The following is a 27347-nucleotide window of genomic DNA, read 5'->3' on the forward strand; positions in this document are numbered from 1 at the left end:
GATTTTTTCATTAATCTCAGGCTAGCTTTTATGATTTTAAACCAGTTTTTTTTCTTAAAAAAGTAAGTATTTATATCTTATTAAAATGTTTCTTTATTATAATGATTTTTTGAAAATTTTTAAGCTCCATTAAAAAAAATTCTTAAGTATGCTCATAAAGTCTGCTGATCAGACTAGTTCTGGTTTCAAAAAAAGACAGGCCTGTTTCAAACTAACATTAGTTGGGTCTTGTTTAGATTTATTAAACCCTTTTTATGTACATTCATAAAAATTAAAACACAAGGTCAGAGTTTCAAATAGTTTTAAAATATGTTTATTCAGCTGAACATTAACATAAAAAATTATGCAGAAGCTTGCAAATAAATAAAAACTTAAATGTTTTAATTTTAATTTTAGTGTTTATTTCATTACAAAATTCAAAAACTTGGTATAAACTAAGTTAGAATATACATTTTTTAACAAGAAAGCTTGTTATTAAAATATAAATTTATATAATTTTCAGGTCTTACCACCTTGTTTTATTATTTAGAATAAATTATACCAACTATGCCTTTACTGGGCAAAAAGATATACCAACCGTTGTACTACAAGGCAACACAAGATCCCAGTCATGAGCACGTAATTGAGTTTACGCAGGAAAGATTTGCTGATAAAAAGTAAGATTTATTTGAATAGTATATATTGATATTATTAAGTTTTTGAGGAAAGATTTGTTGATAAAAAGTAAGATTTGTTTGTATTTAAGCTTTTGATTATAATTTCCTGTGCCAATGATACCACTTCTTCTCCATGATTTAAAAGTTTGGAATAAAAAAGTGCACTCATTGGCAAAAGGCAACAGAAAATTTTATATATTTTCTGATGTTAAGTTAGTTCCAAATATTCACTTATATGTAAGTCAGTGAGATGACAATAGACTGAAACTCTAATAAAAAGTTTTAATTTTTTTATAAAATTACTTGATATTCATAGTGAGATGAATACCAGACTGAAACTTAATATTAAAAAAAAATTACATTATTACTTGATATAATAGACTATTAAAAAGTTTTAATTATTTTAAATATAACTTGACATTCACAGTGAGATGGAAGCTAGATTGCAGCTCTACAAAGCAAAAGTTTGGGCCTGCCAGTCCACTGCTAAGACTGGAATGACTTTTCAGGAAGCTCAACTGAGTGAGGCTAATGAGAGAGCTTCGTAAGTTTTTATTTATTCGTTTTATTTAATTATTAGATTTATTCGTTACTTTTTGTATATTTAATGAATTAAATTTAATGTATTTGCAGTTATTTGAATCTTTATTTATTACTTCAAGTGATTGATGTTTATTTATATCCAAAGTTGTAAAAGCCCTGAAACACAATATCTTTAAATACTTGTAGGTTTTTAAACATACTTTATTTTTTAATTGTGTTATGATTTTTATAAATATTTCTTATTTAATTGTTATTCTTACAGTGCATTATTGATATATGCTGACTCACTTATACTACAAGAAACATTGTCAGAGTGAGATTGTTTAAAACTTATTTTATATAATCACATTGTCTTGCTAGATTTAAAATTCTCCTATCTTTATCCCTAAAAGTAAAACTTGTAACAATTTACAAGAAATTGTTATGTATGTGTTAAGGCCATAGAGGTTCTATATATTATTATTACAAAAAATAGCATTGACTTTTGTTTTAAGTTTTAAAGTATGAGTTATAAATCATTTTTTGTAGAATGTAAAATTTTCAAAATAACTTTTGGGATACAGTTGATTTTATAAAAGTTCCTGAAGTATAGACCACATTTTTTTAATTATCAGTCTTCAAAAATTTTAAAACCACTAAAAATCTGTCTATTGTTACAGCTAGAGACTCAAAATTATTAGAAAACACTCCTAAAACAATTTAAATTAATTGGCATGTTTAAACTTGAAAAAATAAAATATGTGATTAAAACTCCCAAATAAATCAAATTTATGAAAGGATGACCTATTACCAAATTTATAAAAATTCCTGCACATAATTAAAAAAATATAAGGTCAATTTATTGCTTATTATTGAGAAACCTACCACTATTTTACAAAGTATACTGAGTTACATATAATTTTTTTTTACAGTTTATTAAGAAACTTGTCACCATTCTATGTAAATAGTACATTGAGTTACATATAAATTTATTCTTTTTACAGATTATTAAGAAACTTGCCCCCATTTTAGAGCACAGCATACTGAGTTACATACAATTTTTTTTCAGATTATTAAGAAACTTGCCCCCATATTACGAGCACAGCATACTGACTTACATTCACCACTCTCAGAAGCACATTGACACACTGGTGTCGGAACTTCAACAAAAGTTCAATTCTGAGTTCATTCCCGGCGAAAAAGTTCAATTTTGTGTAAGTTTAAATACACAAGACAAGGTAGAATTTTATTTTTAACAATTAACATTTTTTTAGTTTTTTTTCACATACTAATTACTTTTATTTCGCGTACACAAAAAAATATAAAATGGTTGAAAATATTAAGTCTTAAAAAAGTTGGTATTTTATCAATATAATTCTATTGATTTATTTTCTTAGTCAAAATATTTCTTATCTTTTCACAGATACAAAACAGATCGTTTGAAGCAACAGTCACAGAAATGTTCCCAGAGGAATCGAAAGCAGAGGAACCAAAAAACACCATTAACCCGCCTACAAATGGTGCCACAACAAACGGCAACCATCAGGAGAATGGTGAGAATGGTACTCCAGGTTGTTATGACGTCATAATTTAAATGATTTTATATAAATCCTGTTAAAATAATCTCTCTATTTCTATATGTAAACATTGCGTATACCCAAGATTTTAATGGAATTAATTTAAAATATTATTAGTTTTAAATTTGTTTCTGGTGATGTTTAATTTCGTAAATAATTTGAAAATTATTTTTTTATGAAATATATTAGGATAAAATGAAAAACAGTGTCGAAATTGTTTGTTAAAGTTAAAATAAAGTTTTTGCTTTTTTATTTAAAGTTTCAGAAAACAGGTTTATAATAATTTGGTTAAAACATTTCATTATTAATGTTCAAATTTACTTGTCAAAAATGTTTCACTACTTGAAAGTTTAAATGAACTTTGTTTTTATTTGTTTAAGTACTTGTCATATTAGCTTATGATGTTATTTAGTAATATTTCAAAGCTTGTTATATGATAAAAGTTTGTTTTGTTTTATAAAAGAATATTGTTTTGTTTCTTTTAATACACTTTAAAAAAAGTAGTTCAAATTTAATGTTTTAAGTATATGTTTGAGCAACTTTTTTTTTCTAGAAATTAAATATTTCCGTCACGTTTAAATAAAAGAAAATTTATTTAATGTTTTTTGCATAAGATAATTTGTTTACTGTGTTTTGCCTAGGGCTTTAAAGTTAACTTGTTTAAAAAAACAAAATTTATTAATTTTTCAAAAACGTTTTCTTTCTCACTTAAATTTTTTTATTTTGAATAAATTAACTCTTTGAAATTAATAATGTTTATAAAACCAATTTAACAAGTAAAGTTTTGTACATGTAAATTAAAAAAAATGTTTTTTAATTATTGTTAATAATTGATAAAATATTTTCAGAAAAGAAGAAAACAGGAATGACGCCAGCCAAATACAACATTTACATCACTTTAGAAAAAAAAGTTTGTTTTTTATTATTTACATCACTTTAGAGAAAAAAGTTTGTTTTTTATTTGTTTATTATTTACATCACTTTAGAGAAAAAAGTTTGTTTTTTATTTCTTTATTATTTACATCACTTTAGAGAAAAAAGTTTGTATTTTATTATTTACATCACTTTAGAGAAGAAAGTTTGTACTTTATTAGTTTATTATTTATATCACTTTAGAAAAAAAAAAAGTTTTTTATTTGTTTATTATTTACATCACATTAGAGAAGAAAGTTTGTATTTTATTATTTACATCACTTTAGAGAAGAAAGTTTGTACTTTATTAGTTTATTATTTACATCACTTTAAAGAAAAAAATGTTTTTTATTTGTTTATTATTTACATCACTCTAGAGAAGAAAGTTTGTTTTTTATTTTTTTATTATTTACATCACTTTAGAGAAAAAAGTTTGTATTTTATTATTTACATCACTTTAGAGAAGAAAGTTTGTACTTTATTAGTTTATTATTTAGTAGAAAAAAAATTCTGCAATATTTTAACTTGACAATAAAAATTTTAACGATTAATTTGCTTTTAGTCATGTACTTTTAAAAGAACTATTGACATCAATAGAATATAAATAATTCAAAGTTTCACTTAATAGAAATAACCTTTAACTCGAAGAGAATGAAAAATAAAAAAAATTAAGTTTGTTTTCTTTACTTTCTCAATAGTTTAATTGTCATGTTTTAATTCTTCTAATTTTATTAAAGCTAAATAAATTTGTTTTCAGGAAAATAAAGTTTATTAAAAGTATTAAGTTTATTTTCTAAAGTCAATCCACAGTGTATTTTATGTACCTTACATTTCTATATTAAAATAAAAATATTGAATACACACCAATTTGATAACTATCATTATAAATATGATTTCCACAAAATGTTTAAAAAAAACACTTGGCAGACCGAATATTTATTTTGAAGAGCTGTTTGTTGCCTTAAAAATTCTTAAAAAGGTATAAAATTGATAAATAATATTGTTCAAACAACCAGTAAACTTGAAATAGTGACAAGATATCAAATCATGTACAACAAAAATTAGTATTACTAATAAGGTTTATATATACATGTCAAAAGTTATTAATTAAACTTATTGTGACGTCACAGGTCGTCTCAAAAGTCCCCCTCACGCACCTCAAGAGGACGGCGAAACCTCCTTCGAGGTCGATTCTCCTCAAGTACATCCGCACCCACTCCCTCCGACCCCACATCGCCAAGAAGATGATCGTCCTCGTCGACAAGGAGCTCGTTAGTGACGTCATAATGTAATGTTTCTCATAAATGCGTTTTCAATCTTTAAAATAAGCAGGATCCTGACATTGAATAAGCTTGTAATTAGTTAGTGACGTCATAGTGCTGATATTTGTCACTATAATTAAGCATGTCAATGTGGATTTAAATACAAATTTTTACTTTGAATATGTTTCTAATTTTCCAACCTTAACATTTTAGGGCTTCACGAATTGAAAGCCTATATTGAATAAGTATTTACCGGATTTTTTATTTTGTGAGTGTTCTATAAAAGTGGCTCTAAAATTATTTTTAAGAAAAAGATCATCTTTTATAAATTGGAAATGATATTATTATATTCTGCTTGAATTTTGCATATTAGTTAAATAGGAATGACCTGTAGATAAAAAGTTAAATATTGTTAACAGGGTTGCCACTTTACCTGGAATTTGACAATTTAGGCAAAAATAACCTGGAATTTTTAATAATTTTAACATTTTCAGTAGTAAAATTTCGATTTGACACAAAAATATATCATATAAATAAGATTTTTTCGTCATCATCAAAAAATTTTTTTATTAAAAAACACATTTGAAGTAACTTTACAGTGTCTTTTCAATGTTTTTATACTATTTAACACAGTTTCTTATATAGAAGTTAACTTGAAACTAAAAATAGACCCAAAAATGTGTACTTTTAAAAACCTGGAAGAAATTTGGAAAAAACGAGTGGCAACCTAGTGTTAATTATTAAAGATCTTTTCCAATAATTATCTTATTTACACCAGCTAAGATTAGAGTGACCACTAAACCTGGAATCCAGAAAAAACCTGGAATTTGAGAAATTAAAAAAAAAAACTGGAAAAACCTAAAATTTTGAACAAAAATCACCAAAAAACCTGAAATTTTAAACAATTTTTACATGTTAAGTAGTTAAGTTTTGATTTGACACAAAAAATCTATAATAAAGATAAACATTTTTGTAATCATCAATTTTTTTATTTATTAAACAACACATTTAAATTAGCTCTACAGTAACTTTTCAAATGTTGTTATACTGTTTAACACAATTTTTTACCTTAAGCTTAATTTTAAAACATGAATTAACCAAAAAACTTGTACTTTCAAAAACCTTGAAGAAATTCAGAAAACCTGGAAGAAATTTGTGAAAAACTAGTGGGCACCCTGTAAGAAGAAATAGAAAATTTAACTGTAACAATCTTTTATTAGTTTTGATTGAAATTTTATGACCTAACATACTTTTTCAGGATTTGGTTCTATTTAAATACATACTTTTTAGGATATTATTTTTGCATCATAGTTTGTATAGCTAAAAAATAATTGTATTGTGGCATTTTTTGAATGAAGAAATCCTCTGTAATTTGTCATTAACCAGTTTTAATTGAAAAGAAAACACTGAATCCAGTACAATAATAAACAAAATTTTGTAAATGTTCGTGCGTTAAAAGAAAGTTGGGAACATCTATAAGAAATTATTGTCAGAGTTTCAGATATCATGTTTTGTAGCATACTTATTAAGAGCTGTTATCTTTTTTTTAATTTTTTCTTGATTCTCTTTTGCACTTGTCTCGAATTTATTTGTATAGAACTATCTGCCCTCAATACGCTGTAATAAAGTGTAGCTTAATAAGATAATCAAAATTATTTTCAAAAAATATATTAACTATATTTACAATGACTTAATGTTTGTGCCTTTGAATAGCAATAAATAATTCTGCAAAATTGTTTTTGTTAAAATTGAAATATTTAATGATTAATAGTCCAAATAGTGCTTAATAGATAATGAATATTGATGGTAAATGTAATTTTTAATAAATATATTACCTTCAAATAATTAAGCTTAAAGTAAGCATAAAGTTTAAAGTGTTTACATTTAAAACTTAATAACTAGTTGCTAACACAAAATTGTTTTAAAGCAAGTTAAAAAAAGTAGTAAATGCTCAAAGTTATAAGTATTAGCTAAATTTAAACATTAAAAGATGTCAATTATCTATTACTGTGGAAGAAAATTAGCTTACTTTTGTATTTGCAAGAGTTAAGCGCCTTTTAGTTTAGTTTATGTTAAAAAAAAGTGAAAAGTTATGAAAGTTTAAAACATTCAATCAATTTCATAAAACCATGTTCACTATAAACTTGAGTTTTCCTTAAAATTTTTCTTTTTTTTCTACAAAAAAAGTATAAATAATTCAAAAACTAACCATATTCTTTTTAAAGAAGACTTAAGTTATAATACTGTAAAGTTACGAAGCTAATATTTTAACCTTAAAATAAAGTATTTATTTTTGAATTAAATAAAAAAATCTCATAACAAAATTACATAATTAAATATCAAAGTCTTGTATAAACGTCATCTTTTAAAATTTGTATCAGTCACAAAAGACAGCATTGTAAATGGTAAAGTTTAATAAAATTTATTTGCAACGTTTTCATTCTTATTTAATTTGAACAGCTGAATTTCGTCTGCTGCTTTTTATATAAACTGGTAACTTTTATATTTGTTTTCAATTTAAATTCAGTTTGTTTTGATTTATTAGTTGTTTTTTATATGTTTTCAATAAAATTTGTTATTAGTTTTTTTAAGCAAATTGATATAATAAATCTTGTTTTTATAGATAAAAATTAAAGCTTAAAAAATAGCAATGTATAATATATTTCCTTGTTGTTTTAAATAAAAGCTATACAAGTTTAAAACAATAAAACATTGCAAACAAAGTAAGGTTCAAACAAAAACCAGAATAAAAATTAAACATTGACTTTGGTATTTATTTAAAAAGCATACAGCTAACGCACTTCATAAAAAGAATTCAAAGTATTTTTTATTAATATTATTTCCCTTGCAATTTAACAGAGTGTGGAAATATTAATATTTTTCAAAGTTGTTTGTATTATTGATTTTGTTACAGTGACATTGGCAGTTTTACTATAACTTGTTTGAAACAAGGATTGATTTTAAATAAAACATAAAAAATATCATGCAAAATACATAGAATGAAAACTTAGTAAACAAATATTTTAAGTAAGGTTTTTATTGGGGTTTTAAGAAAATTTTAAATAAAAAAATATCAGTTTTAAATTGAACTTTATTAAATGTTTAAAAAAAATACTGGAAAAAAGTTTATAAACTCTTATAAACTGTTATATGTAAAATAAATTAAAATATAAAACTGCATTAACCTTTTAATGCCTTATAAGTTTTTAAAGTATTTCAAAAAGTTAATAAGCTTAATAGTTAAGCAGTGTAAGAGTTGAAATTTGAATTAATATAATATTTTAAGTGAAAATAAAACTTATACAACACGTTATCAATAAAAGTCAGTATATTTAAATTATTGATTTATTGTTAAAAACGTTAAATATATTTAAAACTTGCTAAAATTATTTTAAGTTAGCGCCTTTAAATAGGTTTAGGTTTCTTAAATTAAATTTAAATTTAGTTTATAAACAAAATATTGCATAAACAAAAAATAAAATTAATAACTAAAATAGACTAACAATAGTTTCAAGGTTACAAAAAATGTTTAGAAGTAAATTTACAGACTTAAATATTGATTTTACATATTAATATCTTACTTTAGTAAATCACACCAGTAGAGATAAATAAGCCGAAAGAATATTATTTGCAATGCCTAATAGTTTCACATAAACTTTTAAAAATCAAGAAAAATCCAAATAGATTTATCACAACTAAAAACGGTTCAAACAATTTATTACAATGTTGTCTAGATGAAAAAATAAATAAATTATTGTGACAAAACTTAATTTACAATCAACTTTTTGAGGCATATAAAATTTTTGAATATAAAAGTAGAAGTTATAATTATTGATTTTATATTGAAAAGGAAGGAAAAACTGTTTGAAAATTTTAAAGCTAATGAATTTTTCATACCATCAACATTTTTCTTGTTTGTTTAAAAAAATAATTTTTTATTCAGTCAACAAAACCGTTATTTTGTTTGAACAAAAATATTGCAGCGAGTTTAAATTTATTGGTTTTTTTGACAAAACAAAAACTGTTATGCCGAGGTTAAAAATGTTTAAAATAAAAACTTTTATTATTATTATTTTTTATTTGAAAGTATTGTTTTGGTTTTAAGATAAAGATTATTTTTAGCAGTAAAGCTTAAGAAAAATTATTTCTTAAATAAATTATTATATTTCAAATTTGAAAGTGAAAACTAGTTTTCGCTAGTATCTTTATAATGTTGTTTGTGTTAAATTTAATTGTGACTTTAATTTAGTATAATAAAAATATTAATTTGTTTACATAAATTATACAATTAATGTAGTGATAAAAAAGCTTGATTTTAAGTTATTCTCAAGGTTGTACAACACATTAAATTTTTTAAAAACTTAAGTAACTTCCGTTTACTTGACTTACTTCACTTTAAAATAAGAATATTTTATTTTTTATTGAAGCTTGGGTTGTTGTTATGAGCAGAAATATTCAGTTTTAATCGAATATTATTTTCAAGGGCAAATATAATTCTTTTCTCTTTACTTTTGTTTAGATAAAAAAATGAATAAAATTAAAACTTTTATTATAATGAATATAACTTTGTTTAATGTTTTGCTAAATTTTATTTTTTGTCGACTATAAATGTGTTTTATTTTTCTCATTGTGTGTCCTGTTTAAGTGGCTCAGGTTTTGATGCCTGAGTCCAACATTTCACAATAAACAATACAATAATAATAATAATAATAAATGCTTTTAAATTTCGTTACAGATTTGTATTGTTTTTATCAAATTTAGAATTTTAAATTTATTGTTTACAATAAAATTATATATTGTTTTGATACTTGAGTAAAAAATATAAAAACTGTCTGATTCAGCATAAAAGTATAAGCAGTTTTAAACTAAAATGTGAAATTATCTATTTTAGTCCGTAATGTTAATATTCTCCTAATAATTTCTACTAATAACTGTTTCTAATAAAAAATGTGTGATAAATAATTCTCCAGATGTTGATAGAACCAAGTTGTACTAATTAAGTTAACATAAAAAGAAATAAATGCATAACTGTAATAAAATAGTTAACTAATATTAAAACTAAATAACGAGCTAATTAATGAACTATCAAAACTCCATAGTAATGGTTAAAAAACTAAAAAAATCTGGATAAAAATTATAAACTTAAAAAAAAATATTTCTTCCACGCTTTATTAAGTTTTTTAAACTTGATGTAAAATTAAGAGACTTCTAATTTCAGAGGTTGGTATGTGGAATCCATCTAAAATGTTTTTGAAAACATAGTAGTTCTTTGTACTAAATAGTTCAAAACTTGGAAAGTAAAGTCTCTCTTGTTACTCATATGGAGTTGTTTTTACGCAACTTACAAATCTCAGTTTTTTTGTTTAAATTTGGTGCATATTTGACTGATTATCTCCGAAAAGTTCCTGTAATTTATACCTTTTCATTGCGCGTTTTCACAATACTCTTGTTTGAAATTTATTTTGAAACGTATAGTTGTGTTGCTCATAGTTCGCACAGTAGCTGATGATATTTTTTTTTCTGGTAGCTTTTGCCTAAATATATTATTGAATATCTTGTTTTGTTTTTAGCAATTTTCCTAGCCAAAAAACAAGTCTTAAATGGATTCAATAGTCATATAAAAAATTGAATAATTATAGAATAAAGGTCTAATAAAAACAAAACTTATATCAGGTTTTCTATCACGAATTCAAACTTCCACAAGAAATGGTCACAGAATAGAAATAAAACAATAAAACTAATATTAACGAATAATTTGTACATATAATGTAAAAAATATTTATTGAACTTTTCAGGTCGACCAGCACGAGCTTGAGTCGAAACTTCCACAAGAAATGATCACTGAATACCTCAAACACTCCATGGTGGACTCGCTCTGCCGGCCTGTTGACGGGAAGGGTAAAGTCCCTGTTGTGAACAAGTCCCCCGTCACCATGGTGACCCAGATGGTTGCTAACGGCAACAGCACCGTGGTCCCGGTGAGCCAGGCGTTGAAGGAGGGAACGTTGAAGGTGGTTCACCCGGGTGTGGAAGGGGCGAGTGAGAAGAAAATGTACCCCATGTTTCAGCAGGTTAGATTTAAATTAGTTAATAATTATTTTTTTTAAATTATGTGAAGTTATATAGATACTTTTGTCAGCTAGACAAAAAATACTTTACTTGTTATTTTCATATGTACATAAATATAAACTAAAAAGATAGTATCAAGATTTTTTTTTGTTTTTAGTAATTATGTTTCATAATTGCTTTGGTCTAAACTTTATCTTGAGTAAAATTTAAGTTTGAAATTTATTTTTTAAAAGTATTAATAATTTTCAACAAGTAATTAAAAAGTTAAAAAATAATTAAGCCAAAATAATCAAAAATAAATATATTTCTGTCTTAGGACGTAACAAACTCACAGGTGAAAATGACGTCACCTAACAACAAGCAGTCGCCTAGCAACGCCATGGAGGGGGTGCAGCATGGCAACCAGGCGGGCCTCACCCCATTCATGAAGTCGCCCGCGGTAACCGACGGGAGCAAGCGGAAAAGGGGAAGACCCAGAAAATCCGACCAACTTCCAACCGGTATGACGTCACAATGACGTAATCTTATATGATAATCATTATAATGTTTTGAAATTTTTTCGTTTATATATTCAAAAAAATTTTAGCAAATAATGTATTTGTAACAACTGTGGCGTTTACAGTTTTTTAAATCCAAAAATCTCTCAAAATTTTTTTTTATTTTTATAAGAGTTAATTTAATATTTTCAGTTTAACCTAATTTAAGATAAAGTTAACTCACAATAAAAGACTGAAGAAATATTTGTTATATAATAATTAAATAATAACTATAAACAGACGGGTCTAACAACACACCATCAAAGAGACAGAAGAAATATGTAATATATAATAATTGATAATTAATATAAACAAACGGATCTAACCTAACACCATCAAAAATATAGAAGAAATATTTGTTATATAATAATTAAATAATGAATAAAAACAGACGGATCTAACAACACACCATCAAAGAGACAGAAGAGAGTTGCATCTTTTCAAGCCGATGACATTAGCAAGTACATGGCGAGTAAGGAGTACCAAACAACACCTCCACCTGGAAACAGTGGCATGATTATGGGGAATAAGGTATGTATAACAATTTTATGAATACATAAATTGTTTTAAAGATTATCTGACTACTCTTAATCCTGCTTAAAATAGTATTCGGTAATAAAGTAAAAATAATAAAAAGTAATAGTTAGTATAATTGATATAAAATAATTTTGTTTTAGTTGAGATACAAACTTAGCATTTAAAAAAAAAACTTTTTATGCAGAAAGTCTTTTTTTTTGAGTTGAGAGTTTTAGAGTTTTCAGGTTTTTTTGAGAGTATTAGCCAGAATAGTCTGAAAGTAAAAGCTGAAATAGATTCAGTTACAAAAGTTTAATATTTATAAACATTTTCAGCCTAAAATACAGACTAAAGAGGAATTAAAATCGCCGAGACAGAAAAAATTGAAGATCAGAGTTTTTGCTGAGTCGGTTAGTTTGAGAATAAGCTGAGTATTTATTTATGATAAACTATTAATAAGTTGAGGATTTTTTAGCAGAATTATATTAATAAGTTTTAGTTAAAATGAAGAATGGTGTAGAAAGCTTTTTATATTTTAGTCAAACCATAAGTTTGATTTGTTTTGATTATTTAGTTTTAATAACTTGAATCCACTGTTTTTGTTTTGATTGTTACTTAGAGTTAGCCTATTTATTTTTTGAGCGTTAATGATAAAATTTTTGTAACAAGTTTATCAGTATTCTTAATTTTTTTTCAAGTAAGCATAAAATATATTTGAGAACTCAGCTAAAATTTGAGTTGTTTTAATAAATTTTAGTTGTTTATTAACTGATTAAAGGATATAATTAATATTATTATAATAATAAGATTTTACTTAATTTCTAGTTCTTATTTCTTAAATTAAAATTATTAACAAGCTTGTTTATCTAGATCCCTGTGTTAATGAATACACTCATTTTTCAAGATGTATACAGGGTGACAACTTAACCTGGAATCATGGAAAAACCTGGAATTCAACAGTTTAGGCTAAAAAAACTTGGATTTTTAAACAATTTATGTATTTAAATTTAGATTTGACACAAAAAATCTATCATAAATTTTAATTTTAATCATCAACAATTTTTCTTAACAAATAAACATTTAAAGCAGGTTTACGATATCTTTTCAATGTTGTTATACTATTTAACACAGTTTTTTACCTTATACTTATTTTTGAATTAAAAATAAAAAAACCTGAACTTTCAAAAATCTGGATGAAATTCAGAAAGCCTGGAAGAAATTTCTTGAAAACAAGTGGCCACCCTTATTTATACATACATTTATTTTTCCAGATATATTAGTGATATTGGAAGATAAGAGCATTTGTTGGCAGAATAGAATTAATATAATGATAATTTTATTTTCAGCCCAAATCAGGCAAAAGAGGACGACCGAAGGGAAGTTTGAACAAAAAAGGATCAAAGAAACATCAAAGCACCTTACTTGACATGGTCAGGAAAAATATGAATGGTTAATACATTATTAGTTCACGTTTCATTAATTTAATTTTAATATATGTTTTTCTGAGCAGTTTTGTTAAGCAGAGTAAATGTTAATTTATATTGAAATTAATTTATAAGTATAATTCTTTTTTTATATAGATTAAATTTGTCTCAAAAAAAAGACCTGAAATATTTTGTTTATTTTCATCTAAAAAAAATCTATAACACTTTTGATTATCTTAGGACATGGTTTTTATTATCAAAAAAAATTACTCAATAAGTTTTGATTGTTTATTTTGAACTGTTCAAATAACAAATTACTAAATTTTTTGTTGTATATATCAGAAGACGATATTACAGGTGGGATCAAATCGTTTGTGACGCCAAACAGCTCTATTATTACGTCACAAAAGAAGAAGAAGCAACCTTACATCGTCAGACAGTTGGTCATCATGAAAAAGAATCTCTGCAATCAGCCCAAATCTCACAAATACAAATTACTTGTTTCTTCGTGAGTCAACTGTTTATTTAATTATTAAAAACTTCAATTTTTTTAACATAGCCGCCCACAAATTGAGCAGAAGTCAGTTAGAAAATCTCATTTAAATAATCATTTTATATTAACAGGGCCGCCCACAAATTGAGCAGAAGTCAATTAGAAAACCTCATTTAAATAATAATTTTTTATTAACAGGGCCGCGCACAAATTGAGCAGAAGTCAATTAAAAAATATTGTTTAAATAAATATTTTTTACTTTACAGGGCCGCGCACAAATTGAGCAGAAGTCAATTAGAAAACCTCATTTAAATAATAATTTTTTATTAACAGGGCCGCGCACAAATTGAGCAGAAGTCAGTTAGAAAACCTCATTTAAATAATCATTTTTCATTTAACAGGGCCGCGCACAAATTGAGCAGGAGTCAGTTAGAAAATATCGTTTAAATAATCATTTTTTATTAACAGGGCCGCCCACAAATTGAGCAGGAGTCAGTTAGAAAATCTCATTTAAATAATCATTTTATATTAACAGGGCCGCCCACAAATTGAGCAGAAGTCAATTAGAAAACCTCATTTAAATAATAATTTTTTATTAACAGGGCCGCGCACAAATTGAGCAGAAGTCAATTAAAAAATATTGTTTAAATAAATATTTTTTACTTTACAGGGCCGCGCACAAATTGAGCAGAAGTCAATTAGAAAACCTCATTTAAATAATAATTTTTTATTAACAGGGCCGCGCACAAATTGAGCAGAAGTCAGTTAGAAAACCTCATTTAAATAATCATTTTTCATTTAACAGGGCCGCGCACAAATTGAGCAGGAGTCAGTTAGAAAATATCGTTTAAATAATCATTTTTCATTTAACAGGGCCGCCCACAAATTGAGCAGGAGTCAGTTAGAAAATCTCATTTAAATAATAATTTTTTATTTAACAGGGCCGCACACAAATTGAGCAGAAGTCAGTTAGAAAATATTGTTTAAATAATCATTTTTTATTAACAGGGCTGCCCACAAATTGAGCAGGAGTCAGTTAGAAAACCTCATTTAAATAATCAATTTTTATTAACCGGGCCGCACACAAATTGAGCAGGAGTCAGTTAGAAAATCTCATTTAAATAATCATTTTTTATTAAACAGGGCCGCACACAAATTGAGCAGAAGTCAGTTAGAAAATATTGTTTAAATAATATTTTTTCATTTAACAGGGCCGCCCACAAATTGAGCAGAAGCCAGTTAGAAAACCTCATTTAAATAATCATTTTTTATTTAACAGGGCTGCCCACAAATTGAGCAGAAGTCAGTTAGAAAATATTGTTTAAATAATCATTTTTCATTTAACAGGGCCGCGCACAAATTGAGCAGAAGTCAGTTAGAAAACCTCATTTAAATAATCATTTTTTATTTAACAGGGCCGCACACAAATTGAGCAGAAGTCAGTTAGAAAATCTCATTTAAATAATCATTTTTCATTTAACAGGGCCGCACACAAATTGAGCAGGAGTCAGTTAGAAAACCTCATTTAAATAATCATATTTTATTAACAGGGCCGCCCACAAATTGAGCAGAAGCCAGTTAGAAAACCCCATTTAAATAATCATTTTTTATTAACAGGGCCGCACACAAATTGAGCAGAAGTCAGTTAGAAAACCTCATTTAAATAATCATTTTTTATTAACAGGGCCGCGCACAAATTGAGCAGAAGTCAACTAGAAAACCTCATTTAAATAATCAATTTTTTACTAACAGGGCCGCGCACAAATTGAGCAGAAGTCAGTTAGAAAACCTCTTTTAAATAATCATTTTTCATTTAACAGGGCCGCCCACAAATTGAGCAGGAGTCAGTTAGAAAACCTCATTTAAATAATCATTTTTCATTTAACAGGGCCGCCCACAAATTGAGCAGAAGTCAATTAGAAAATCTTCCTGAAACGGTAGCTGCTGACGTAATCGCCAGGTTCAATGAAATTGAAGAAAAAAGAAAAGTCGACATGATGACACCTGAAGAAAAGAAGGTAATAAATTGTATATTAAGTATATTGATTATAATTAATTATATGCACTAATAATTAGTAATGATGACCCCTAATAAAAGTTAAAAAACAAATTAAAAATTATTCGATAGTACTAGTTAGTTGATTAAGTAATTTGATAAGCTTTTCTATACAACATTCAATCAATTTAACTTAAATTTTCAATTCTTCAAAAACAGCGTTTGTACTCGTTTAAAACTCAACAAAAACTAGCTGTGATTTTGTTATGCAAATCTTTAATAAATACAAAATGTTGTATTAAGAAAAAAAATGTATCTAAATTTTAATCAAACAAAATTCACAGGAATACAGGAAAGGGAAACGAATGCAGTTGAAGATGGCGGCATTGCAAGACGGCAACCCTGGTCAGATGGTTTCAAATCCCGGAATTCCCCTGATTGGAAACATGCCTGTTGAAGATCAGTTCCTCGCACAAAACTCACAGAGCAAGTTTGTAAAAAAAATGTTTAAAATTTTTTATGTTATTAAGGAGTTGTTTTACATATTGATATTATTAAATAATAATAAACCTCCATTGTTATAATATTATTTTATTTTATATAAATATATATAAATACTTAAAAATTTATAGTTTAATTTTTTTAAGTGTTTTATCTTGTTTAGGATTCTTTTACATGTTGATATTAATAAGTTATAAAGCATATACCTCTGTTAATTTAATTGTTTATTGTTGTTGTACAACTTATGCATATTTATTAAAATAACTTACTTTCAAGATTAAAGCATATATTTGAATGAAAAATTAAAAAAATTGGTATTTTAAACAAATTTTTAATAGCATTTAATAAAAAGCAACTAAATATTATTTGTTAACAAATTTTAATTTATTTATGATGCATAATAGTCAAACATATACAAATATTTTGATTGAACTAGTTGACAATATAAATGAACTTATTTGATATCTAAGTAAACCGAATTGAACTTCAAACTATTTTACTTCAAAACAAAAAGTTTGTTTCGTATTAAACTTCTATATTTTCCTTGAAAGTTACTATTTTATTTTTTTTTTTAAACTTTTGACTATTTAAATTAAATAAGAAAGTTTACAAGCAAATAAAAATGCTGATTTTTACTGATAATACAGTTTGTTTAAGTTTGTAAGTTTAATGTATAAAAAAAACAAATAAATGTTTTTTGTACTTAAGGGCATCTTTAGAGCTATCACCGAGGCATAAGTTTAAACAAAATTATAATAAAAATTATGCTTATGATATCTTATTCTTACAATTGTTATTGGTAATGTAAACAAACTTAACAAATAATTTTTCTTCCTTCTTTAACATTTAGAGCTATCGCCAAGGTATAAGAATACGTAAAGTAATACTAAAAGTTTTGCATGTGTTCTCTATTTAACTTTGTTACTGTTACAATGTAAACAAATAATTTATTCGATTTAGGGCACTACCCTTCTTCGAGGAAATAGAGCTGCCATCGGGTCTGGGCCAGCAAGATTTCAGCAAGATAGTGATGGTGGTCGAATTTGTTCACAACTACAGTGGGCTGCTTGAATCCGTGTTCGACAAGAAGGAGGGTTTCAGCAGCTCCGAGTTCAATCTGTACTCGTTCATGGACGCCATTTCTACCGGGTATCAGGGGTTTGTTTGTTTTATATATACTGAAAATACTGAAAAAATATTGACAAAAAAAAGGATGGAATTATTTGTTGTTAAATAGTACCGATTTGGGTATGTAAATAAAGAATAACAATTATTAAAAAATTACAGTTAAAGTGTTTTTAGTGATAAAAAAACTTATTTTATTTTAATGGTAGTTTATTGTATCTTACAAAGATTATATATCCAGTCGTTTTATTTTACTAGTAAAAATATTCATAATATAAAGGAAATGGTATGTTATTTAAATAAATAAAATTAGTATTTATTTTAACTATCTATAAATAAACTATATAACAGTATTTATTTTTTGGTTACTTAAGTTTGACAGTTTCAGCTTGTGTATAAAATTAAAGATTTAATAACGTTATAATTATTTTATTTTAGCTAAAATAAGCAAAAGAAATTTTCTCAAAATATAATCAGCTATAATAAAAGTATTTACATTTCTAAACATAACAGTTATAGCAAAATTTTGCAAATTTTGTCAAAAAATCAATATTTTTTTACGAGTAGATTTAAGTAGAAACAAATTAAAAGCTTGATATTGATTTCAACTAATTTTAGTCGTTAATTTATTTTTAATACCAACTTAAAGTTTGCATAAATTCAAAATTTATTGATTTTTTAATGCATAAAATAGATTATGCTAAATTTGAGAACGTAAAAAATCTTTGTTATAAGTTTAAAGGATAACTTATTAATTTATCTTAAATAAAGTTATTAGTTTTACTGGTAAAAATATTTTATAATATTTAGTTTATTTACAGATATGAACATACCAGCAAATTATTAGTTTTATTGATAAAAATATTTATTAATATTTAGTTTATTTACAGATATGAACATACCAGTAAATTATTAGTTTTACTGATGAAAATATTTAATAATAAATATTTAATTTTTTACAGATATGAACATACTAGCAAATTATTAGTTTTACTGATAAAAATATTGATGTTAGATGTGAGTAATACAAACACTCAACTCTACAACTTCAAAATAAAAGATGTTAGTTATGTTTGTGATAATAGATTTTAAGCCGCAAACACGAGTAGTTTAAAAAAAATTTCTAACAGTTTAAAACACTATTCTAATAGCTTAAAACATTTTTCTAAAATAACCTTTTCCAATCTTTCCAAATTGCATAAATTAACAACTACAGCGTATTTTTCAAATTCAGCTAATTGTACAATAAAACTGTAACATTGCTACATCATAATTATTATAAAAAATTTCAAAATCAAAATTTCTGTTTACTATTGTAATAAACTGTAGCTTACTGAGGAGCACATTAAGTTTTATATTTCATGAACGAAACAGCTGTCTAAACTATTGTTTTTATATATTTAGATAAATAAATATATGTTTATTTATTTATTTTATTTTTTCAGATAATACCCACAAAACAAAAAGCTTGTTTATATATATATTAAATTTATAAATTTCCAGATATTACCCACAAAACAAAAAACTTGTTTATTTATATATTTATATATATATTTTTTTTCAGATAATTTCCACAAAACAAAAAAGCTTGTTTATTTATATATATTTATTTAATTATTTTTTCAGATAATACCCACAAAACACTTGTTTATATATGTATATATATTAAATTTATAATTTTTCAGATAATACCCACAAAACAAAAACTTGTTTATCTATATTTATTTATTTTTTTTTTCAGATAATACCCACAAAACAAAAAACTTGTTTATTTATATATATATATATATTTTTTTTTTTTTCAGATAATACCCACAAAACAAAACGCTTGTGAACTCGCGAGAGCTTGCCTGAGGCTGACAAAAACAACAGTTGATTGTGACGTCAAAACAGAAAATAATGACGTCAAAACAGAAAATGATGAGGTGAAAACAGAAAGTGACGTCAAAGCAGAAAGTGACGTCAAAGTTGAAAATGACGTCACAAACGGAGCGGAAGAGAGCCCTCAAGTGGTGGTCACCGCGGAAAAAGCTGCGAAGCCCCAAAACAACATGAACCCAATTTTGTTTTTAAATAAACAGGTTTGTTGGTTATGTAATTTGTAGATAGTTTTTGTAACTTAATGGTACTGTTAAACACTCAGGCTAATAATATATGTTTTACATCATTACGGTTAACAGACAATTGAAGCGATGAAATCAAACGAATTGTACAAACTGACCCCAGTGCAGCAACTGGATATTTTTCACGCTCTGGTGCACACGATCTTACTGACGAGCACTGTCGAGGACTACATCGAGAAAACGGTGGCAAGTTTCAGGCAAGCGTTGAAGGTCGTTAACAGGAGGAAGAAACAGGAACTGGAAGACCTCAAAGCTCAAGTTTGTTATTTTTAAATAAATGTATTTTTGATATTTTCAATTATATTATGAAATACTGTATGATTTACCACAAAAATTCATCGTAGTAAATGTTAGGATCTGGAAGATCTAAAAACTCGAGTTTGTATTAAGTTGTTAAATAAATTGTGAATAATAGCTACAGGGTTACCTGGAATTTCGAAATTTCAGGCTAAAAGATCTGGAATTTTGAACAAAAAATACTGTAAAACCTGGAATTTTAAGCAATTTTTTTATGTTAAGTATTAAAATTTTAATTTGACACAAAATATCTATCGTATAGATTAAATTTTTTGTTATCAAAAATTTTTATTATTAATCAAAAAAATTATTTTATTATTAATCAAAAAAATTATTAAAAATACACTTTCAAAGTAGCTTTACAGTATCTTTTCAGTGTTGTTATTTTATTTAAGAGTTTCTTACCCTAAACTTAACTTTAAACTAAAACGTGTACGTTCAAAAGCCTGGAAGAAGTTCAGAAAATTTGCCAAAAACCAAACCCTGTACTTATGAAGAGGTGTAGTTGACTATATCTATTTGTCAGTTCTAACATACAAAAATATTGTTTTACTCCATGTTAACTTAGGGTCGCGAAATAAATGTATGCTTATTTGTTATATCTTATAAACTTGAGTCTAAGTAATAGAAACTTAAAACTTTATACAATAAAATAAACTAGACTTTTATTAAGTTTGTTAATTAAGACAACTGTAAGAGGTCTCTACTTATAAAGAGTAATCTTAATGATAGTAAATCACCACTTACAGTTTATTAGTGATGTTTTTTAAGCAAGGTAGTCAGACAACAAAAACATCCTAAAATCAAGGAATGTGTTTAAATTTAATTGATATAAAACTCAAATTTATATTAAAAATATTCGGCAACACTTTAACAGTAAATTATTAACTTGCATTAAAATAATTTGTCAATTATAATTGTTTATAATGTTTTGGTTGGTATTATACAATTATATTGCACTTAAACTGTGTACTGACGTAACAAGTCAAAAACCACAAAAAGTGCTTTATAGAATTGTTGATATTAACACAGTTTGACAAATCGCAATGAGTTCAGATACATAAAATAGATGTTTTTAGCACCTCATGTAGTTGAGGCCATCATAAGTCATTTTTCAAGTTGTTTTTATGAGGTCTTGTTAAATTCGACAAAAAAAGTTAAAACGTGAATACAGGATTGACAAAAAATCTGAAATCCTTGAGTTTGATATTTTAGGCAGAAAAAGGAAGTTTAAAAAAATACTGGAGTTTTGAAAAAAAATCACTAAAAACCTGACAAAGTCTGGAAATTAAAAATATTTTTACATGTAAAGCAGAGTTTCCCAAGCTTTTTTCAAAAGGCCAAATAGAAATTAAAAAAGCTATGGCCCCCTCCAACAAGATAACTCAAAAAATGCCAAAAAAGACCTTTTTTTTTTGGTCATGTCAGAAATATCTAGTGTAAGTTTTAAAACTGCCATTAAAACACCTAAGACTTTTATTTTTTGCTCTTCATCATCAACTCCAGAATATCTAGTGAAAGTTTCAAGTTATGAGCCCATGGCCCCTCAAAGGGGGCACTTAACCAACTTTGGGAAACCCTGATGTGAAGTAACGAAGTTTCGATTGAACTTTTTATTATTAACAACACATTGAAAGTAGCTTTTCAATATTTTTTTAATGTTGTTATAATATTGGAGGCAGTTTTTTTTAATTAAGTTTAATTTTACACTAAAAATGGACCGAATAACTTTTCAGAAAATGATTAAGAAAATCCATTTATCTGAAATTCAGAAAATCTTGAGAAAATTCACAAAAACCTTTGGCAACTTTGTTAACATTGTTGTTACTAGGGTGGGCAACATGTGGCAATTAAATCTGTGCCCAGCGAAGCATCTTTTTTTTTTGAAAAGGGTCCGCAGACTGAAAACCTTTCCCATCATTGATTTATTCAATAAACTAAGTTGTTAATATTATCTGGTCATCAATTCATCAACTATTTGAAAAACTACTTGCACAGTATTTTGAAACAATTGAAGATGTTAAACTACCGATAAATAGTTTGTGTGACTTTATCATTTTATTTATACAGAAACTATTTTAAATGACCCATGAATTTATTTTTTCAAACAGGGTCCGCGCAAACGAGGCAGGAAGTCGATTAAGAAAGACGAAAATCAACAGACCATAACGGAGACTGTTGAGAAAAAACTCAAGAAAGAAGAAGAAGAAAAGGAAGATGAAGTTGGACTCGCTGGAAGGTTTTAAATTAATTTTAAAATTGTTTGGAAAATCAAAAAGAAAAATAACTATTTTTCAAGTTTACAGCAAAAGCTGTAATATAAAAACTGATTATGTATGCTCAGTATTCACAAAAGAATTAAGCAGAAAATACACTTTTAAAAGTTGGCTTAAAATTAATTTTACTTTTTCTTCACTTTTCGACAAACAGGTTAAAGCTTCGCAAGCAGCAAACGGAACAGCAGAAGCAAATCGAAGAGGAAGAGAGGATAAAACGAGAGAACGAAGAAGAGAAGAGAATGGAGGAGGAAAGAAGGGAAAACGAGAGAAGAGAGCAAGACGAAGAACTCTCGAATAAGAGGAGGTTGAAGGAAAATGTGATGAGAAAGTTGCCGCTTGGAACTGACAGGAATCATAACAGGTTATTTGAGTTGGGAAATTAGTATCTATTTAGGGTATTTTTGTTGTTTATGTGTTAAACGTAATGAAGAAATTACTACTTGAAACTGACAGGAATCATAACAGGTTGATAAATTAAACTGAAATAGTTATAATATTTTATTAACACCATAAATTTAGTAGAGTATATTTAGGATCTTTAATATGTAATATTATATTTCGGATACTGGCTTATGAGCTATGGAATAAAATATATGTTTTGTAAATGTATTTTCTAATTATTTTAATTTTTCAGATACTGGCTTATGAGTGATGGAATGGCCGGTTTGTACGTTGAAGTTGGCTGGGTCGGAAGTCACATCAATTACGCTACTATTACGCAACAACAAGTTGAAAATATTAAAAGAAAAATTGCTGAATCTGGTTAGAAACAAAATTAATATATGTTTGAATTATTACTGCAAGAGTTTTTGACTGTACTTTAATATCCTTACAATAAAAAAAGTGCTAAAAATAAAACCGTTTGGCAAGCAAACTAAAACAAACAACAAGAACAAAATTAACTTAAAGATGCAATTTTTAAATATATTATTTTTACACAATCAGCAAATTCAGTTAGTAAAAAATCATGTTAGCAACATTGAAATTATCCGCCAAATCTTCATGTTAACAATAAACCCGCCAAATTTACAGGTGAAGTCCCTAAAGAAGGAACGTGGCCGATACACGTGGAGAACAAATGGTACAGGATAGCTGACATGGACGTTTTCAATCAGCTCTACAAAGCGCTCAACGTCAGGGGATACAGAGAAATGAACCTGAAAGCCAACATGAGAAATAAAAAAGAAGAAATTGAAAGGTTATTTGTTAAAATAAGATTTAAAAACTTTTTCTAATATCTAAAAAGTGTAAAAAATTTTTTTTTTAAGATTAGTACTTAACTTATCACAAAGTTTCATTACTTTTTATTAAAAAAAAAATTATAATATTTCAAACATTTGTTTATTTGGTATTAAAGGCATGTCAATAGAAAATTTTGAAATTTTTTAGTAGTAGATTAAAAGCTTTATAGAATAATAATTAAAGTTCAATACTTTTTGGATAGTATTTACTTTGTAAACTCTTGTATGATTGTTTTACTAAGTAGTAAAGCATCTAAAAAAGTTCTGTGAACTAACTCTTTATCTTTGTCTTAGGCTCATCAATCTCCACGAAGATTTGGCGGTAAAACACGGCAAAAAGCCCGCCAAAACAGCGATCAAGGCCGAATCAGAGAATGGCGAGGTGAAATCTGAAGCTTCGAGCGAAAATGGCGGGAAAACAGAAGAAGTTGTGAAGATAACTCCACCTAATGTTGAAGAAAAGAAGTTATTGGAAGATGAACAACTCGCTATTGATTGGCTCAAAGAAGAAGTTTGCATAATTATTTATTATTTGCCATTATAAATAGCCATCTTAAAGTTAATTTTAAAAACCCTAACATAGTTTAAAAAAGATGTTAAGTTTTATCTGTTTACCTTGGTATTCTGTATTATCTATATATAGAATATTAATTTACGGTATGTTTAATTCTTTAAATGTAAAGTCTATCTACTCAAAGCTTTCATTTTGTATAGATGAACTGATGTTGATTTTATACAAACACTGATATTAAGTATCAATAAATAAAATTTCAAACAGATTCAAAACGCATTGTAAATGCAGGTGATGATCTTCGTAGTAATATAAATCTTAATACTCGAAATATTTACAATTAATCACATTATTCAGGTCGGCAGTTTATTGAAAGAAGGAGTCCGCGGAAGTTTGATCGACCTGAATATCCACGAAGATGAAGATCACATGAACATTTACAATGATCTCGAACACAGGATCCAAGTCGCTGATACTCCCAAGGATTTCGGCATCGTAATCAGAAACATCCTCCACAACTTCCCTGATTCGTTAGATTTTTTATTTAATATATGTAACAATGATATTTTATTTAATTTTTAATTATCAGAAACATCCTCCACAATTTCCCTGATTCGTGAGATTTTTTATTTAATAATAATAATATTTAGTAATCGTAACATCCTCCACAATTTTCCTGATTCGTTAGATTTTTTATTTAATATATGTAACAATGATATTTTATTTAATTATTAATTATCAGGAACATCCTTTATAACTTCCCTGATTCGTAAGATTCTGATATTAGTGTTTTATTTGTAATAACTCGTACATAACAGAAGTAAAAAAATCTCAGTGGTTTTTATTTTCTCATTAATTTCTTTTAAAACTGAGTAAACTTTTAACAATATTTTACCACGTTTAGTTTTCCCCATAGTTTGATAATTCCATGCCGTTTTTGTGTTTTATTTAATTCTTTGTTTTATAAATTTGTTTTCTCAGATCACTGAGATACTACTTCAGCGGAGTCAAGGAAAAAACTCGAAAGAAGATAAAGAAAAACGAAACTCAGGAAGATATTTGCATCACTTCTACTGAGGGAGTAAGTATTATTCAGAAATTAAAGAAACATTTATAGGAGTTTTGAATGTTGGATAATTTCTCACTTTTTATGGGATGAAAGTTTTGGTTAAAACTGTTTGATACTAGAGGCTTCATTCTTCTTATGAGTAGTTTTTAACAATGTGCAGTATATACTTTTCAATCTGAAACTTAAGTATACAACAAATTTTAATACTTTCTGTTCTTATTTCTTCAGAACAAGGCCGACCAACGCAGGGAAATGTTCATACAAAGTTTAATTGATGTGGAATTATTCTCAACATGCTGCTTTTTATTTGATATTTTAAATGAAAATATCATTTGGGAAGATTGGAAAATTAAAAGGAAGCGAAAGTTTGTATTTATTTGATTGAAATACTTATTACTGAATTCTTAAATTAAAACATTGTTTACAAGTTTACTTAGAGTGTTAAAAATTTAAACCATAAAGTTTTTTATAGTAACATTTTATCTTTTGTCTAATCTTTTAATAGTGTTTATAGTATTTTTGTAGTTTATTTGTTTCTTAAAAGTATATTAGGCCATGTAACAGCAAGTATTTTTAATTTATTATAAAACAATGTGTTAACAAATAATCTTTGTTTTAACATATTTACATAAATTTACAAAACAATTAATTTTTTCTAGTTAGTATTTTTATTTAACATACAAGTCAATTTACTGACAAATAATTTGTAGTTTATTATATTTACTTAAATTGCAAAGTATTAACAAATAATCTTTGTAGTTTATTATATTTAAATATGTTTATATAGCAATTTATTTACAAATAATTTCTTCTAGTAGTGTTTTTTAATAAACTATTTTCCATGTATTAACAAATAGTTTTGTACTAAAGTAAAAATAAATATAGCCAACCAAAGAGGGGATCAAAACTGCATCTTCAAAAAACTTCAAGTCACGAAGGTTTTTGTTTTATTTAACTTATTTTTAACATTTTGTATAAATATTTGTACTTTAAAAACAAGTTTTTAATATATTTCAATATTTAGTCTGAATTTTGAGTAGTTATCAACCAAAAAATTCAACTTGTTTTGTTTGTGGGTATTTTAATAGTTGTTGTTAGTATGAAACATAAACTCTACAACAACAGCATATAAACATAGTTTGTTAAAAAACTAAACCCAGCAAATTAGTTGTAAATAGTTTCTTAAGATTATTAATTTATAAATATAACTTTACAATTAAGCTTTAAAATTTGTTGTTTTTTAATAGAGTTTCAATGTTGCACATAGAAAGTAGAAGTTAGAATGAAATAAAATTAAAAGTTTGAGTTTATTAAATAGCTTTCTGTGTCATTCATTGTAGTAATGTTCATATATAAATGTTAAATTACGTATTTATAAGAAATAAATGTAATAGAAGAAGAAGAGGAGGAAGAATTAGACTCAAGAAGATCTTCAAGACTGAAGAGTAGGAGAAATAATCATTCCAAAAATGATTCTATAGGTTAGTAGAAATTTAATTGGTATATATATATATATTCACAACTCTATTTAAAACATTAGAAAGTAAAAGAACAAACAATTATGAAATTATTCCATATATAGGTATAAATTAAATTAGTTCATTATAAATTTGCTTGAAATATTAATAAGTAGAAGAAGAAATCATTTTAAAAGTTGGTAGGTATAAGATTCAAGTAAAATAAATTTTATTAAGTAAATGATATCTACATTTTTATAGTACGGTAGTTAAAAGAGGGGAGTTAGTTTAAAATATAAAGTAGTTTAACTCTTTAGTGGTAAATTAGATATTTTCGTACCTGAACTAGTGTTTGAAGTTTGTTTTTGATAGTTGTAAAAAGTTTATTATAGTATTTAGAAATATATGTTACTCTAGTTTTAATAAATGAAAACTAAGTCATTAATCTATAAACAGCCTAGCATCAACAAACAAAAACTAGCAATATTTAGCAACTTAATTAGGCCTAGCTATTTAGATATTTTTAAAATCTGAACTAAAGTAGTTAAGAAAATAAAGTTACAATACTAGAATGTTTTACCACTTTAATGCTAGCTAAGTAAATTGTTTTACATCGGAAAAATTATAACTAGCAGTTGTATTCACATAGAAAATTACTAGTGATAGTCACTAAGATAAATTTTTTTTAGTATAAAAGCTAAGAACAGGTTTTCCCAAAGCAGTTTATGTTATTTCCAAAGAGGAAATATTTTGTAAGGAGACAAAAGTTTAATGGGTTATT

At 26.0% G+C, this 27347-nt stretch overlaps 1 protein-coding gene across 2 annotated transcripts in view; it reads left to right on the forward strand.

Annotated features, from left to right (window-relative positions):
• The first annotated feature begins 508 nt into the window (after nucleotides 1-508).
• LOC145841989 (tyrosine-protein kinase BAZ1B-like) overlaps nucleotides 509-27347 on the forward strand; it is a 29920-nt gene continuing 3081 nt past the window's right edge. The window contains exons 1-27 of one of the 2 annotated variants that reach the window (XM_082949317.1): nucleotides 509-656; nucleotides 1084-1200; nucleotides 2248-2392; nucleotides 2602-2749; nucleotides 3604-3665; nucleotides 4798-4938; nucleotides 10725-11000; nucleotides 11315-11498; nucleotides 11926-12065; nucleotides 13397-13499; nucleotides 13832-13982; nucleotides 15856-15985; nucleotides 16308-16453; nucleotides 17425-17622; nucleotides 18552-18651; nucleotides 19395-19670; nucleotides 19770-19970; nucleotides 22121-22248; nucleotides 22440-22649; nucleotides 22923-23050; nucleotides 23321-23486; nucleotides 23824-24040; nucleotides 24398-24570; nucleotides 25022-25121; nucleotides 25338-25474; nucleotides 25995-26047; nucleotides 26504-26590. In XM_082949317.1, coding sequence (XP_082805443.1) covers nucleotides 547-656; nucleotides 1084-1200; nucleotides 2248-2392; nucleotides 2602-2749; nucleotides 3604-3665; nucleotides 4798-4938; nucleotides 10725-11000; nucleotides 11315-11498; nucleotides 11926-12065; nucleotides 13397-13499; nucleotides 13832-13982; nucleotides 15856-15985; nucleotides 16308-16453; nucleotides 17425-17622; nucleotides 18552-18651; nucleotides 19395-19670; nucleotides 19770-19970; nucleotides 22121-22248; nucleotides 22440-22649; nucleotides 22923-23050; nucleotides 23321-23486; nucleotides 23824-24040; nucleotides 24398-24570; nucleotides 25022-25121; nucleotides 25338-25474; nucleotides 25995-26047; nucleotides 26504-26590 — 4027 coding nt within the window. In that variant the 5' untranslated portion in view covers nucleotides 509-546. The remainder of the gene's footprint in view (nucleotides 657-1083; nucleotides 1201-2247; nucleotides 2393-2601; nucleotides 2750-3603; nucleotides 3666-4797; nucleotides 4939-10724; nucleotides 11001-11314; nucleotides 11499-11925; nucleotides 12066-13396; nucleotides 13500-13831; nucleotides 13983-15855; nucleotides 15986-16307; nucleotides 16454-17424; nucleotides 17623-18551; nucleotides 18652-19394; nucleotides 19671-19769; nucleotides 19971-22120; nucleotides 22249-22439; nucleotides 22650-22922; nucleotides 23051-23320; nucleotides 23487-23823; nucleotides 24041-24397; nucleotides 24571-25021; nucleotides 25122-25337; nucleotides 25475-25994; nucleotides 26048-26503; nucleotides 26591-27347) is intronic. The other variant, XM_082949318.1, reaches the window with a different exon arrangement.

The sequence above is a fragment of the Thalia democratica genome, chromosome 8 (assembly GCF_965202585.1).
Source record: "Thalia democratica chromosome 8, ktThaDemo2.hap1.1, whole genome shotgun sequence".
NCBI classification, from domain to species: Eukaryota; Metazoa; Chordata; class Thaliacea; order Salpida; family Salpidae; genus Thalia; species Thalia democratica.